The 15,065-nt window shown below is 46.2% G+C and overlaps 1 protein-coding gene and 1 non-coding gene across 2 annotated transcripts in view; both read left to right on the top strand.

Annotated features, from left to right (window-relative positions):
* The first annotated feature begins 4,014 nt into the window (after positions 1–4,014).
* Positions 4,015–15,065, top strand: part of Flvcr2 (FLVCR heme transporter 2) — a 56,518-nt gene continuing 45,467 nt past the window's right edge. The window contains exon 1 of the mRNA XM_005086366.4: positions 4,015–5,199. Within this exon, the coding sequence (XP_005086423.1) occupies positions 4,447–5,199 (753 nt within the window). The 5' untranslated portion in view covers positions 4,015–4,446. The remainder of the gene's footprint in view (positions 5,200–15,065) is intronic.
* On the top strand, positions 9,381–9,487 carry LOC121139659. Its single transcript, XR_005876560.1, has one exon. It is a non-coding gene; the product is annotated as a U6 spliceosomal RNA (small nuclear RNA).

Below are 15,065 nucleotides of genomic sequence, written 5' to 3'. Positions count from 1 at the left end.
CCTGTAGACAGGCCACATAAGTAGAGAGAACATATAAGGTCCAGCAGGGTGGTGCACACTTCTAATCCCAGCACTCAGGAGGCAGGGGCAGGCAGATCTCTTGAGTCTGAGGCCAGCCTGGTCTACAGAGTGAGTTACAGGACAGCTTGGGCTACACAGAGAAACTCTGTCTAGAAAAAAAAGAATAAAGAAAGGAGGACATATAGGATGCTACTTAATACATGTCTTTATGATGGATGAATAAAGAACATCTCTAACATCTACCTAATTTTTATAGTGCTGTCTGCCCCTGGTGGAAGTCAACCAGGAATACACACTATTCTAGTGACTACCTGAATAGCATTATTTTTTTACTACTAAAATAAATTTATGTAATATATAATATATCACATATATATGTATGTGTGGTGAAAGTCTGGAGTGGTGTTTTGTTTGTTTTGTTTTTGAGACAGGGCCTCTCCATGTAAACCCTGAATGTCCTGGAACTTACTACATAGACCAGGTTGGTCTCAAACTCTTAGAGATCCACCTGTATCTGCCTCTAAATTCTGGGATTAAAGGCATGTGCCACCATGCCTGACTGAATCAGGAGTGATCGTGCTCATTTGACAGGTATAGAGACATTAAGTTCCTCCACCAAGATCCCAAAACGCAGTACTTCTAATCTAAGTAGATCCAACCCAGAGATCACAACAAACCTGAGCCGCTCTACAACACAAGCTCAAATCCTGCTTGAATCTCAGGTTAGACCCTGGAGTTAGGTCTAGACTACTGCACTGCTCTTGAGTACATGGGAAGAAGCCACATGGAAGACGGCCCTGTCTTAGTGGTGTTTATTCTGATGCTGATTAACATGGAAATCTGAGCAAGTCTCTCCTCTCCCCTCCCTCCCTCCCTCCCTCCCTCCCTCTCTCTCTCTCTCTCTCTCTCTCTCTCTCTCTCTCTCTCTCTCTCTCTCTCTCTCTCTCACACACACACACAGCCTCAGTTTCCTTATCTGACGCATGGAGAATATAGTGGAAGGGTTGGCGATGTGACTCAGTTGATACAGTACTTCCTTAGCATGCACAGGCCCTGGTTTGAGCCTCAGCACTGAATAAACTATATGTGGTGGCCCACACTTGCAATCCCAGCACTTGGGAGGTGAAAGGCAGGAGGCATAAAGAGTTGGAGGCCAATGTAGGCTGCATAAGAGCTGTCTCAAAAATAAATGTAGTCTAAGAATTTGGGAAGGAGCCATCATCACCTAAGGAAGGGTTCAGAACGCTTTTCAGAAAGCAAATGCTCTATATTCCATGGAGGAGGAGGAGACCACTGGAAGAACTGGAAGAGCATGGGATAGCAAATGAGTATGGAAACTCTTCAGTGGGTATAAGTTCTTTCTACAAATACCCCATAGTATAATGGATGCATCCATCATTTCTACCAAAACATGTGTGCTCCCAAGAAGCATTCTATCCACCTAATAGAACTAGCAAACCTGGTCTTCTCTCCCGGAAACCAGTAGTTAAGTCTCCCCTTGGGGGCACTCAAATTTAGCTATGTGTTAGGATTAGGCCTTAAGTGACTCCCAGCTATCCTTAGATGACTGATTTGGGGGTCAGCTTGCACATCTAGAATGCTAAAGATCTCCCACCTGTAACAGGTGTCCAGACATTATCATAACTGACTCCATGATGGACGTATGACCATTCAGGCCATAAAACTTACCATGTAGACAGCATCACCTGCCAAAATGAAAATAAAGACCAAATCCATCAAGTCCATAGTTCTGGGAAAGTCTCAAGTGTACTAATCTTGCATTTTGGCTTCTGTGGTTCTGTTTCTGGTTAACTCTTCTTGCTGAGGTGTGTCATCTCAGAAAATGGTTTTTGTGTTAATAGCTCACCCTGAGAAAGACTCAGTGCTGCACTGGGATCCTGAAGACCCAGTGTAGTCTCCGGCTGGCAAATACTTCCTATTGGCTTAAGCCCATGCTCCAGCGATCTTCTCTGGTGGATACCCAACAACACCATACATTCCCAATGATTCTAGTTTTAAAAGCTCGTCATATTATTATTACTACATTTATGTTTGTGTATATGTACTCACATGTGTGCCGGTGCCTGAGGCTGGAAGAGGGTTTGGGGTCCCCTGAAGCTGGAGTTACAGAGGGTTGTGAGCCACTCAGTGTGCGTTCTGGGGACTGAACCCGGGTCCTCTGGGACGGCTGCAAGCCCTCTTAAACTCTGAACCATCTCTCTTCATCACCACCACCCATTTTTATAAGATGTATTTATTTGGGTATTATATATACAAGAGTGCTCTGCCTTCATGCACACCAGGAGAAGGCATCAGATTCCATTACAGATGGTTGCTAGCCACCATGTGGGTGCTGGGAATTGAACCCAGGTCTTTTGGAAGAACAACCAGTGATCTTAATCGCTGAGCCATCTCTCCAGCCCCACCACCACTCATTCTTGATCTTAATGTGCAACTCAAGTTGTAAACACCACCCCAGAACTTCAAAAAGAAGGGGTAGGGAGGGCAAGGCAACAGTAGTGTCCTGTGACCCTCAGGATTCAATGTGCAAAAGACATCAGAGATTTTGTTAAGATGCAGCTTCTAACACAGGAGGTATGGGGTGAGTCCGGGAATCTGGGACCTCCCCTTCTAACAAGCTCTCAGGGTCCAGGTATGGTGGCATACACCCACCTGTAATCCTGGCAAGAGGTCCTGGAGTTCAAAGCCACACTAGGCTACACTGAGCAATCCTGTCTCAAACAAAACAAAGCCACCACCTGGTTCCCAGGAGCCACCCAGTCTGCCATCCAGACCACTCAGCTCTGGGCTAGGTTAAATGATGAGAAGTATGGCTCTTCAGGCCAGCTGGGACCTTAAGAAATTAACTCTCTTCTGAGAGGCTCTGTTTTCTTGTCTATAAAATGAGGCAGGAGAACTGAGGGCTTAGCTCGGTGGTTTCAAAGCCTGGTAAGCATGTACATATACCACACACACACACACACACACACACACACACACACACACACACACACACACACACAAATACAGATGCACACACAGGGCGAGCAAGAGGAACTACTGCATTCCCAGGATGGTCACACATGAAGTAAGGCATTAAGTATGTTTAACCCAGTGCATCAATGCTAACTTTTTTGGGGCAGGATAGTCAACATATGTGAAATGAATTATCAGCCAAGGGCTATTATTTCACTACCCACATTTTTTAGAAGAAACTGGGGTGCAGAGGTGGTGTGCAGTGACATGTAGTTCCACACCTAAGTCGCTAATCCAAAATTTGGGGTTCTTTATCACCATCATCCATGTGGTTGGTTAATAGGGACTGGTTCAAGTCAGCTTGCCTCCCTCGCAGGCCTTGCTTCAAGTCCGGGAAGGGGTGACTCTCAGGGGATCAGCAGGTGGCAGCCGCGGTCTGCCAGAACTGCTTAATACCATGCCCAGAGCCGCTGCACTTCCGACAGCTTCTACTCTAGGCTGTGCTCAGCTGCTGGGGTTCCCTCGTGGGAGGCCTCAGGGACCCGTCAGAGACTTATCGGCCCTTCAAGTTTATGTACGAGTTCACCAAGATAAAACCTTGTCCGCAAGGAGGGCCTCGAGAAAAGTTAGCTGTCCGCCGCCCCGCTTTCACCAGGGACGACGAACTGTTGCCCAGAGAGAGGTCGGTCAGCCAGGGGTAGGGAGCCCAGGCAACAGGTAGAAAGTCCAGGATCCGTCTCGGATCCCCTTCCGAGCGCTTTGGGGACCCCGGGCCTCGGTGCACGCGCGCTGGCCCCGGGAAGACTCTGACCTCGGAATGACAGGCGGGATCGTCCAGCTGAGTCCTCTGGGAGTGGGGGGACAAATGAATTTAGGACAGTGTAGGGGGTGGGGGCTAACCGGGCGGTTTCCATGGTGCCCGGGACGTGGTGGAGGAATGTACCCCAAGCTATGGCGAAACAAGCGCGGCGCCCTGCGAGCCCTGCTCAAGAAGACACGGGAGCCTGGCGGGAGGGGTTGCGGGGCGTGGGGAGCCGGGCAGGTCGGGGGCGGGGCGGTCACGTGCGCCCGAGGGGGCGAGGCCCCAGCCTGCCCGGGAGCGAACTGAGCCGGCCCAGCAGCAGTTCAGCGAGCAAACTTTTTCCAGGACGGTCCACACTTCATCTGGGAACTCCAGGCAAGAACAGCCTGGATCGTGTGGCTAGGCGTCTGTGGTCGACTTGGGGACAACAGTTTGCGAGGGAGGGAACGAGGATTCTCAGGGACCAGAGAGAGGAGTTTGGGAGTGAGCGCGGAAAGCCCATTCACTGCCTCTAAGCTGTTCTCTGCGAACAGAGGTTCGCTTCTGGGCAAGTGTCCCCTCAGCTCTAGGGGGACAGCCAAAAGGCCACTGGCCCGTAAAACTGTGGGAGTCAGCTCGTGTCCGGGGCTCAGGAGCACGCTGTGGTCATGGTGAATGAAATTCTCAACCAGGAGAGCAATGACAACCCTGCTCCCGAGTCCGAATTCCAGATGGACGCCAGCCACTCCACCCATCCCAGCGTCTCCATCCTTCCCAGCATCTCAGGCCATCCCAGCGTCTCCATCCATCCCAGCGTCTCAGGCCATCCCAGCGTCTCCATTCATCCTAGCGTCTCGATCCATCCCAGCGTCTCCATCGACCCCAGTGTCTCGGTCCGTCCCAGCAGTTCAGCACCCCCAAGTACCTTTGCTCAACCCAGCGGCGTTACCCATCCCAGTAGCTCAGGTCGGGAAGACAGCGTGATCAAGGTGAGCAAGCGCCGTTGGGCCGTGGTCCTGGTGTTCAGTTGCTACTCCTTGTGCAACGCCTTCCAGTGGATCCAGTATGGCTCTATCAATAACATCTTCATGACCTTCTATGGCGTCAGCGCCTTTGCCATCGACTGGCTGTCCATGTGCTACATGCTGACTTACATCCCTCTGCTCCTGCCGGTGGCCTGGATGCTGGAGAAATTTGGTCTTCGTACCATCGCGATCACTGGCTCAGCCCTCAACTGCTTGGGGGCCTGGGTGAAGCTAGGCAGCCTGGAGCCTCACCTCTTTCCAGTCACAGTGGTGGGTCAGGTCATTTGCTCAGTGGCACAGGTCTTCATCCTGGGCATGCCTTCACGCATTGCTTCGGTCTGGTTTGGAGCTGATGAAGTCTCAACAGCTTGCTCCGTGGCTGTGTTTGGTAATCAGGTGAGTGGAGGGGTGTGGGGGGAGTGTGGGGGATGTGTTTGTATGTGTATGCACGTGTGTATGTGTGTGTGTGTGTCCCAAAGAGAGGGCCTCCATGCTGGGGTTGAGCATGTTAGAGGGTATCTGACTTAACCCTCTATGTGGGAAGCTGCAGTTTTCTGGTTCACAGCCTTTATGACTCTGGGAGGCTGTGTAGTTGGGTGTGACTGACAATGTAGTAGGGAGTGACTGTCAGTGACATTGTAATATCAATGGGGGGTGTCACAAGCAAAGAACTTTTTCTTCCATCCGTTGATGGTGTTTCTCCACCAACCTGTGTCAGTCCACCAGTTTCACCTTTAGGAATGCTGGGCTTTCTCTGGTGGCAGGCCTGATCACCTGGCTGTTTAGGTATGTTTGGAACTTGATAGATGTTTTTGGCTGGACCAGCCAGCTTTCCTAGAGTGCGGGCTCCCCTATGCATAGAACTGTGGGCTGGGTTGTTCTTACATCCTTTACATACCGCTGAAACCAGGGCAGAGGGAGCAGTGCTTTGTTCTAAAATCCCTCTCTGGGGTTTAGAGCCAAGCTCAGAAGGGTAGAGTAGAAATCTCACTGTGAACTTCCAGTTAAGTTCTGGTCTAAGTACCTCAGTGATCTCCAATTCCTTTGACCTTCGTGTGGTTCTGGTACAGAAATTTGGGCATGTTATGAATCTGATTGCGACTCTGTATTCAAAGCAAAGCAAATGTTTATGAGGTGCTTCTGTAACGGGAGCCACATCCACAGGCTTTCACTTCTTACCAAGTGTATTCTGTCCAAGCAGCTGTTAGACCACTGGCCACCATTGACTCTCATCAGCCTATTCTGTCTTTACTAGTATATTTAGAAAATGTAACTTCTGGTCTTAGTGAGGAAGCTCAGGAGTTATGAGCACTTATTCCTCCTCCAGAGGACCAGAGTCAGATTCCCATGCAGGCTGACTCACAACTACTTGTAACTCCAGCTGAGGAGGATATGTTGCATCTGCGTCCTTCAACATATCCTTACTTATACACACCCATAGATACAATTAATAATAACAAACCTTTAAAATAGACTTTAAAAACATAAATAGTGAACTCGGTCTAGTAGTGCCTGTCCATGATCCTAGCACTTGGGAGGTAGAGAGGAGGATCGGGCAGTCAAGGTTATCCTAGGCTACATAGTGAGTTCAAGACCACTGAGACACTACTCAAAATATATTATAAATAAAAGCCGATGGTAGTGCTATAGACCTTTAATCCCAACACTCAGAAGACAGAAGCAGGTGGATCTCTGTGAGTTTAATTCCAGCCTGGTGTACAAAGTGAGTTCCAAGATGGCCAGGGCTACACAAAGAAATCCTGTCTCGAAAACCAAACATATATTTTTATTTGTCAATTCTCAATTCTTAAAATAATATGACTGTGGGTTTTAATGTCTCTAGCCTGGGAGGTAGATTTGTCCATTATTGGGAGCTAAGGCTGAAGGAGTGAAGAATTTATTTTCCAAAAGGTACTCATCCTATGAACAGAATAGGGTTCATACAAGGTGGTGTAATCCAGCCCTACCATTTTGGAGGAGCTAGAAGAATTCCTCCCTGTTTGCCTGGGGCCATCAAAATGGGTTTGCTAACACTTCTGATGTTATTAATCCTAAGGCACAAAGTAACCCATTGACACCTCTGAAGGACAAAATACTAGGTATGTTGTTAAAATGTAAGAGGAATAGTTATTCATTTCTCATTCTACCCTACTCTCCCAATAAGATAAAGAAATGCTAAGAATTTTACACCTAAAAATACCCTGGGGCTGCTGAAATGTTTCAGTGGGTAGGGCACCTGCTACCAAGCCTACCACCAAACCTGGTAACTGGAGTTGGATCTCCTGGACCCACATAGTGGAATGAGAACTGACTCCTGCAAGCTGTTCTCTGACCTCTCCATGCTGCCGTGGTGTTTCTGTTTCTCCTACAATCCCAGATAGATGATGGATGGATGGATGGATGGATGGATGGATGGATGGATGGATAGATAGACAGACAGACAGATGTATTTAAAAATTAAAATCCATGCTGTTGGAGTATGTTTGACTCAGGGAAATAGCTGTTTCTTTTGAATATTTAGGGTTGATCCTCTGTGCTAAATTCAACACTATGAAAAGCTGTTCAGACTTCCTTGTGAAAAGATGGGTTTCTCTGTGCTATAGCCTTTTCCTAGGTAAAGCTCTGCTGCAGAGTCCCTGTGTTTCGCCTCTTAGAAAAGACTCCACAGAGCTGGCTAAGCAAATGTTCTACAGACTCCATTCCTCATGACCTGCAGACTTCACTTTAGCTTTGTCCACGTAAATCACCTCAAGCCCTACAGGCTTTTCAACCTGGGGAGTGGGACCAGAGGAATAGATTATCCAAAAACTACTGATATTTGTCAATAGCAGGATATTGAAATGGTATTGTGTATGCCATGGTAATCTATCCACATATGCAAACAGGTTGAGGCAAGGGAGAGGTTTTAAATTTTACATTTTATTCATTTCGTATGTAAAGGTGTGTGCATGTGCCACAATGCATATATATATATGTCAGAGAACAATTTACAAGAATTCTCACATTCCACCATGTAGGTCTGGGGTTTGAACCCATGTCCTCAGACTTGTCAGCAGGTGCCTTTATCCACCATTTTGCTGGCCCAAGGTGGAGTTTTAAAAGAGTCAAGTGAAGAAGACTGCATCACATATTTGAAGTAATAGTTTCTGGATACAATGACTAATAACAGTGATGTGGGTCTGAGGATGAACAGACAAACAATGGGGAGATTTTCTTCTAGAAGTTTGTGTGTGTGTGTGTGTGTGTGTGTGTGTGTGTGTGTGTGTGTGTGAGACATGTCATACTGGTACTGGGGATGACTGGGGATGTAGCTCAATAGTAGAGTGTATGCTTAGCATGTGCCAGATTCTGGGTTTGATTCCCAGCATCACAGAAGTGTCATGGTCTCTGTAAGATCAGGGTCTAACAGAAGCTCTTGTAGTCATTTCCACTGTGGAGCACTGGCTGACCTGAACCTGGCTATGTAGATTAGACTGGCTTTGAACCCACTGAGATCCTCCTTCTGCCTCCCAAGTGCTGGGATTAAAAGTATGTCCCACCACACTGGCATCATTTGCTTTTCTTTGCTGTTAAGATTGACACAAATTGCAGCCGGTAGTGGCTCATGCCTTTAATCCCAGAGGCAGGCGGATCTCTGGGAGTTCGAGGACAGCCTGGTCTACAAGAGTTAGTTCCAGGACTAGCTAGTTTGGGACTTTGCAGCCTCCAAAGCTACAGAGAAACCCTGTCTGTAAAAACCAAAAGGAAAAAAAGAGTGACACAAATGACTATTTTGATCATGAAAACTTTCGTGTTTCTTTCACAGGGTGGGGAACCTGACCTCTCTATTCCCAGTGTTTCTTCTGTACTTCCCATGGCAGTCAGCCTCTGCTCATATAAAATTCAACTTTCAGACAAGCAGCAAACTTCCTTGAGCACTTCAGTTTGCTAGGCTCTAGGCTGAGGCTATGAAACTCTGGTCCGATCTCACAGATTTCCTCTACCAGAGTTTACAGTACAAACTGAATGCCTAGGTCCAGAAATAATACAACAAGTTGCAGCATAGATTTGTTTTCAGAAATAAAATAAGAAGTTAATGTCTACAAAACACCTAAAATAGCAAAGTACTTTTTCATCTATTGTTTAATCTTTTCAGCAACTCCTGTGAGGTAGGTAGAATTGTCCCTGTGGTTACAGGTGAGGAAACTGAGAGTCATGTAAAAAGGGTGGCCTAAATCACATTCCCGTAGCAGTTGAGTGACAGCAGGAGACTGAACTGGCTCTGTAAGCCAACACTGAATCTTCATGGGGAAAAGCCAATATTAAAAAAACAACAACCAAATGCCAGGCAGTAGTGGCATGTCTAATCTTTTAATCCCACGCTTAGGAGGCAGAGGACGGCAGATCTCTGAGTTCAAGGCCAGCCTGGTTTACAGAGCAAGTGATGGGACAGCCAGTTCTACACAGACAACTTTGAAAAAACCAAAGAAAGAAAGAGAGAAGGAAGGAAGGAAGGAAAGAAAGAAAGAAAGAAAGAAAGAAAGAAAGAAAGAAAGAAAGGAAAGAAAGAAAAAGAAATAAAGGAAAGAAAGAAGAGTACCTGCTTCGGCAGCACATATACCAAAAAACTGGAACGATACAGAGAAGGTTAGCATGGCCCCTGCACAAGGATGACATGCAAATTCATGAAGCGTTCCATATTTTGTTTCTTAAAAGAAAGAAAGAAGAAAGGAAGGAAGGAATTGAGGGCTGAGGTAGAGTGTCTGACTAGCATTTATACTAGATTCTAGGTTTGATCCCCAACATGCACATGCCCACACAGAAAAGTGAGAATCTGAGGTTCTAATTCCATTCTGTGTCTCAAGAGCTTTGATGATTGCCTTCTGCTGTGAAGGCATTTCTGCTTCCTTTGGGGGCAGGGGTTGCTTGTTTGTTTGTTTGTTTGAGATATTGTCTCACTGTATAGCCTTGCCTAACCTGGAACTCTATACATATAGACCACTGGACTGGCCTTAAACTCACAGAGACCCAACTGCCTCTGCCTCCCAAGTGCTGAGATTAAAGCTCCTGCACCTCTGTTAACCTAGCACAGGATCTGGACATAGCCAGGAAAGTGGGCTAGAGTCTGCAAGAAAGAAGCCCATGCAGGGGTCAGATTTCCAGGGGTCAGGGAAGACAGACAGCTTAAGATGGAAACTGGAAGCTCTGTTCTTTTCATGGTGGGCTCAGATCTGCTGCTGTCAGGTAGTGAAAGCCGGGTAGTTTTTGAGCAACACTCAGCATTGTTTCAAGTGTAAACCATCTGCAGTGGGGTTTGAGTGACACTGACACATTGTTATTGTGCAAGATATAAATCTCAAAACTGGGACAAAGGGCTAACTGAAGTAACTATGTAACATGCCCCCAGGTTCTCCCAGCATCCCTTAGTCCCTACCTGTTACAGGGTGAGGCTGGTATACCACTCCCTCTCCCCTGAACTCTCCAGCCCAGGGGCTGGCTGCCCTCCCCCCTGCAGCTCTTCCCTCCAGCCATTTGGGCTACTCTGTCCTTTATCACCTTTGTACCCTTTAAGCTCCTGGAGGTTGTACCCTTTGGTCTCCTGGCCCTCCCCTCTCTCCTCCCATGGCGGGGCTCAGGGTGGTCTTGTTCACACTGGACTCTGGCTGTGCTGTCCCTCATATCTACAATAAACCATACCTATGAGCACTCAAGCCCCTCCTTTTTTATGTCTTTATTTAATTCAGAAGGAAGCCCTGTAGTAGAGTCTGAGAACAGGGTGGCTAGATGTTGGGAGATAGAAGGGACTGTCAAGGTCAACTTCAGCCCTAGATGAGGGGAGCTGGCCTGCAAGCACAGAGAAGCAAAGGGAACAGTAGACAATTTCACTTTCAGAGGCAGGGAAAACGCTACACTCTCACAGTTCGAATCCCACAGAAGTGCTAGTAGGCCATGTACAGTAACACTGGATCATGGAACTATAACATTAGAGCATGTGCAAGCCTCATATGGGACTAAATTTTTTGATCTCCATGTTAAAAATGTGAACACAACATTAGTTTTAGTGCTAGGTTTTATTTACCTCACCACTTCCCCCATATTACTTAAACATGCTGTCAATCTAACACCATTACAAGTATGATATTTTACATCTTTTCCCCCTCTGTAGTGCTAGGGGTCCAACCTAAGGCTCTAGCATTGAGCTACATGCCTACCGCCTACATCCTCTTCATTGCGAAGTCTTTGGAAATTTACAGGCTTCCATGTGTGTCTCCCCATAAGTTCTGAGTAGTCCCTGCTCCACATGCAGGTGAGCAATGGTGGAAATCACATTGTGGCAGATAAAGATAGACTCTCAGAAGTGACTCCAGCCCCAAGGAGGCCATGCTGGCTTGACTGACTGAGCCTGGGCTGTCACTAGAGAGGCTGAGGAGGCTGAGGGTGACTCAGGAACCAGAGTTCTAAGGTGAGGTCAGCTTAGTAGTATTTCAAAATCGTGGCTGCTTAGGTATGGTAGAGCTGTAGGTCAGGAGATCTTGGCTTATCACTATCTCTCATCTCTTATCCTTTCTTGGATCTCCTGAGCTCAGAGACTGGTCAAAGTCTGAGATGGAGAACCCTTGATTATCCGTTAATGGTCATTGCAGTGAACTGCCATGTGTTCCCATACCTGTCTGCTCTCTGGCCTCCAGCAGTGCAACAGAAGACCAGAATAGAAAGTGGTAAGGGGTGACCCAATGGTGACTGAGATGTTCAGGACTGCGCTTTCTGATGGAGCCCCCATGTCAGACAAGTGAACGAGGCTAGCCTACAATGGTAATATTGGAATTGGGTGTGGCCCCACCAAGCAGGCCAGTTGTTGCTACAAAAATTATAACCTGCTGTCCATAGATGTATCTTCCTACTTTCTTTTCTTTCTTATTAAGGAGAAACTATGAGTTTTCACATGAAAAATTTTTGGAATAGGTATGGGATTTGAAATCGGGTCGTGTCATGTAGCTCAGGCTAGACTTAAACTGATGTTGATCCTCCTACCTTAACCTCTTGTGGACTAGATTTACAATCTTATGTTTCCACATCTGGCTTGAAATATGTTTTTTTGTTTTACATCATGACGAAACAAGTGTAACAAGTTTATCATGAAGGGCTAGTAAGTTGTCGGTTCAGAGGAATTAACTACCTTCATTGTCAACCCCAACAAAACTCATCATCAAACGTTAATGCTTCCCCTCTTCTTCTCTCCAGCCCCTGCCAACTGCTATTCTGCTTGGTACATCATTGCATCTGAATTTGCCTGTTCTGGATGCTAATGTAAATGGAATCATGGTTTTCACTGTCTGGATTATGAAATTGGCTTTACTTTTATTTTCTTTTTAAGTTTTATCTACATGGATGTTTTGTCTATGTGTGTATGACTGTGAATACACATGCATGCCTAGTGCCTGAGAGGTCAGAAAGGGACATCAGATCCCCTGGAATCAGGTGATAGCAGTTGTGAACTCTCATGTGGGTGCCAGAGTTGAACCCAGGTCCTCTGGAAGAGCAGCCAGAGCTCTTAACCTCTGGGCCATCTCTCCAGCTCCTGAAATTAGTTTTTAAAGGTCAGTATCTAATTCAAAGATTCTATTTTTGATGGGTTTTGTTGGTGTTATTTATTTATTTATTTATTTATTTTGGCTATTGGGGTTTTTGTTTGTCTAGTTGTCTATTTTTTATTTGTTTTTCGAGACAGAGTTTCTTGATGTGGCCCTGGCTGTGCTGTCTGTAGATCTGTCTGCCTCTGCCACCCAAGTTCTGGGATCAAAGGTGTGCACTACCATCGCCCATTGGGTTTTGCTTTTAAGACATGGTCTCGATTTATAGCTAGACTGGCCTGAAACTTGAGATTTTCTTTCCTCAGCTTCCTAGAACCAGGTTTGTAGGAATGTTCCACCAAGCTTAAAGCTTCTTCCTCTCTCTCTCTCTCTCTCTCTCTCTCTCTCTCTCTCTCTCTCTCTCTCTCTCTCTCTGTGTGTGTGTGTGTGTGTGTGTGTGTGTGTGTGTGTGTGTGTGTGTGTGTGATTTTCTATTTTAAAACCATGGGCTAAGTAAAATTGCTAGTCTGAAACTTTGGGAGATGGTGGCATGAAACTGAATTTCATTTCTACTTTCCTCTGCTCTGACGACCAAGTGGCCCAGTCCTGCACAAACAGCCGTGGGGCTGGGTTTTAGGTGCCCAGTGGAAGCCTCCTCAATCAACTCTCCAGGGAGGGATCCAAGGTATAGAGACAACATTTTGTAGTTTTCTGTCTCCAGGTTTATCTATTCTCAGCTGGCTCCCATACAAGGCTGTAAATTAAGAGCTTCAGTTTGAAGCACACCGAGTCAGCTGCATGGAAGGGGGTTGCCTGCATGCACTCATTTTTGTCAGGTCAATTTATCATGTATTTGCTGTATGCTGTGTCTGGTGTCCAGTTAGAAGGAGGGGGAACTTGGGTTCCTTACCCATCAGACTGAGGAGACAGGTTAGGCTTGTGAGCAGGATTCATAATTCCAATTGCCTTGAGATCCAGAAGTCAACAAGGGCCAGGGGCATCTCTGATAGGATGGGAAGCACATCTGTTACAGATGCTTCTAACCCTGGCTCTCTGACATTCTCCAGCATCTAGGAGGAGGTTCAGCTTGGCCTCATTAACCCCCACCTTTGCTTTCGTCCATTCCAGATCCTGCTACGGTATCTGCTAATTGCATGGAATCAAGTCTAAGTCTTCAGGTCCTGCACCCCTGCTCCCTTCCTATGCTAGCCTAGCCTGTCTGGTTGCTTCCCAGCTTTGGCTCTGCTCTCAACAGTCTGGCCCATAACAATCTTGTTGAAGCGATGCTATTTGCAGAATAAGAGGCAGTGGGGAGTGACGTCAGAAGGATGGTTCTAGGTCCTTTCTTCCCTGCAGAGACATTAAATAAACAACTAGGAACTAGCCAAAATAACTTCTTGATATGACCTTTGCAAATCTGTCAGAGATCTACAGGGACTAAACACAACCAAGAAAAAGCAGTGTTCAAGGGGTAGGAAAGGTCATGGCTTTGTGTTCCTATTCTGGATCCTTCCCAGAACGTTCCAGCCTCCTCTAGTTAGTTTGATTGCACTGAATTAGCACCATTGCACCCTGTTTTTAATAAGCAGCATTTGATACATAACAATGAATAATCCAGCAAGAAACTTAAGAAAACAATTCCATTAATAACAGTGGGCTGGGCGGTGGTGGCGCATGCCTTTAATCCCAGCACTCGGGAGGCAGAGGCAGGCGGATCTCTGTGAGTTCGAGGCCGGGCTGGACCGACAGCCTCCAAAACAATACAGAGAAACTCTTGTCTCGTAAAAACCAAAAAAAAAAAAAGTGGAAAACAGGAGGGGGATATGGTGGCGCTCACCTTTAAACCCAGCACATGAGAGGCAGAGGCAGGCGAATCTCTGAGTTTGACCCAGCCTGGTCTACAGAGTGAGTTCTAGCACAGCCATGCATGCATAGAGAAACCCTGTCTTGAAAAACCAAAATAATAATAATAATAATAATAATAATAATTATTATTATTATTATTATAGTGAAAACAACAGCAATAAAACTCAGGAATAAGCTTAGGAAGTGAAAAATTTATACATTGAGAACTATAAACTGATGCTAAAAGCAAGGAAGACATGTAAACAGAAAGTCATTCTGCCTTTGCCGTTGCCAAATGTCCTAATGTGAAGATGGCTACTGCTCAAGGTGGTTGGCAGAGTCAGTGCAGTCGCCCTCAAAATCCAAGTGATCTGTCTTGCAGAAATCAGAGATCATCCTAAAATCCATATGGAAAAGCTCAAAGGGTCTAAAGTAACTGGAGTAATGACAGAGGAGAACAAGAATAGTGTGAGAATTTCAAAACCTACTACACAGCTGTGGCAATGGAGGCAGAATGGCATATATACAGATCAATGAAGTTCTGAGAATTCAGCAGTAAACCCTCATGTATATGATCAAAAGTTTTTTTAAGAATGTGCGCTACCTATATGCAGGTGCCTGCCAAGGCCAGAAGAGGACGTCGCTAGATCTCCGGGACCTACAGTTATAGTTATGAGCTGCAATGTGAGTGCTGGGAACCAAACTTGTGCTCTCTGCCAGAGCACCAAGACATCTTAATGACTGAGCCATCTCTCCCTTCCTATTTTTTAAAATTTATTTTATTACATTTGGGTTTTTCCTGCAGGCATATCAGTGTGAGGATGCAAGATACCCTGGATCTGGAGTTACAGACAGGTGTGAACTGCT

The sequence above is a fragment of the Mesocricetus auratus genome, unplaced genomic scaffold (genome assembly GCF_017639785.1).
Source record: "Mesocricetus auratus isolate SY011 unplaced genomic scaffold, BCM_Maur_2.0 Super-Scaffold_15014, whole genome shotgun sequence".
Taxonomy (NCBI): domain Eukaryota; kingdom Metazoa; phylum Chordata; class Mammalia; order Rodentia; family Cricetidae; genus Mesocricetus; species Mesocricetus auratus.
The sequence above is the reverse complement of the archived record's forward strand: the minus strand, read 5'-3'. Positions and strand labels throughout refer to the sequence as shown.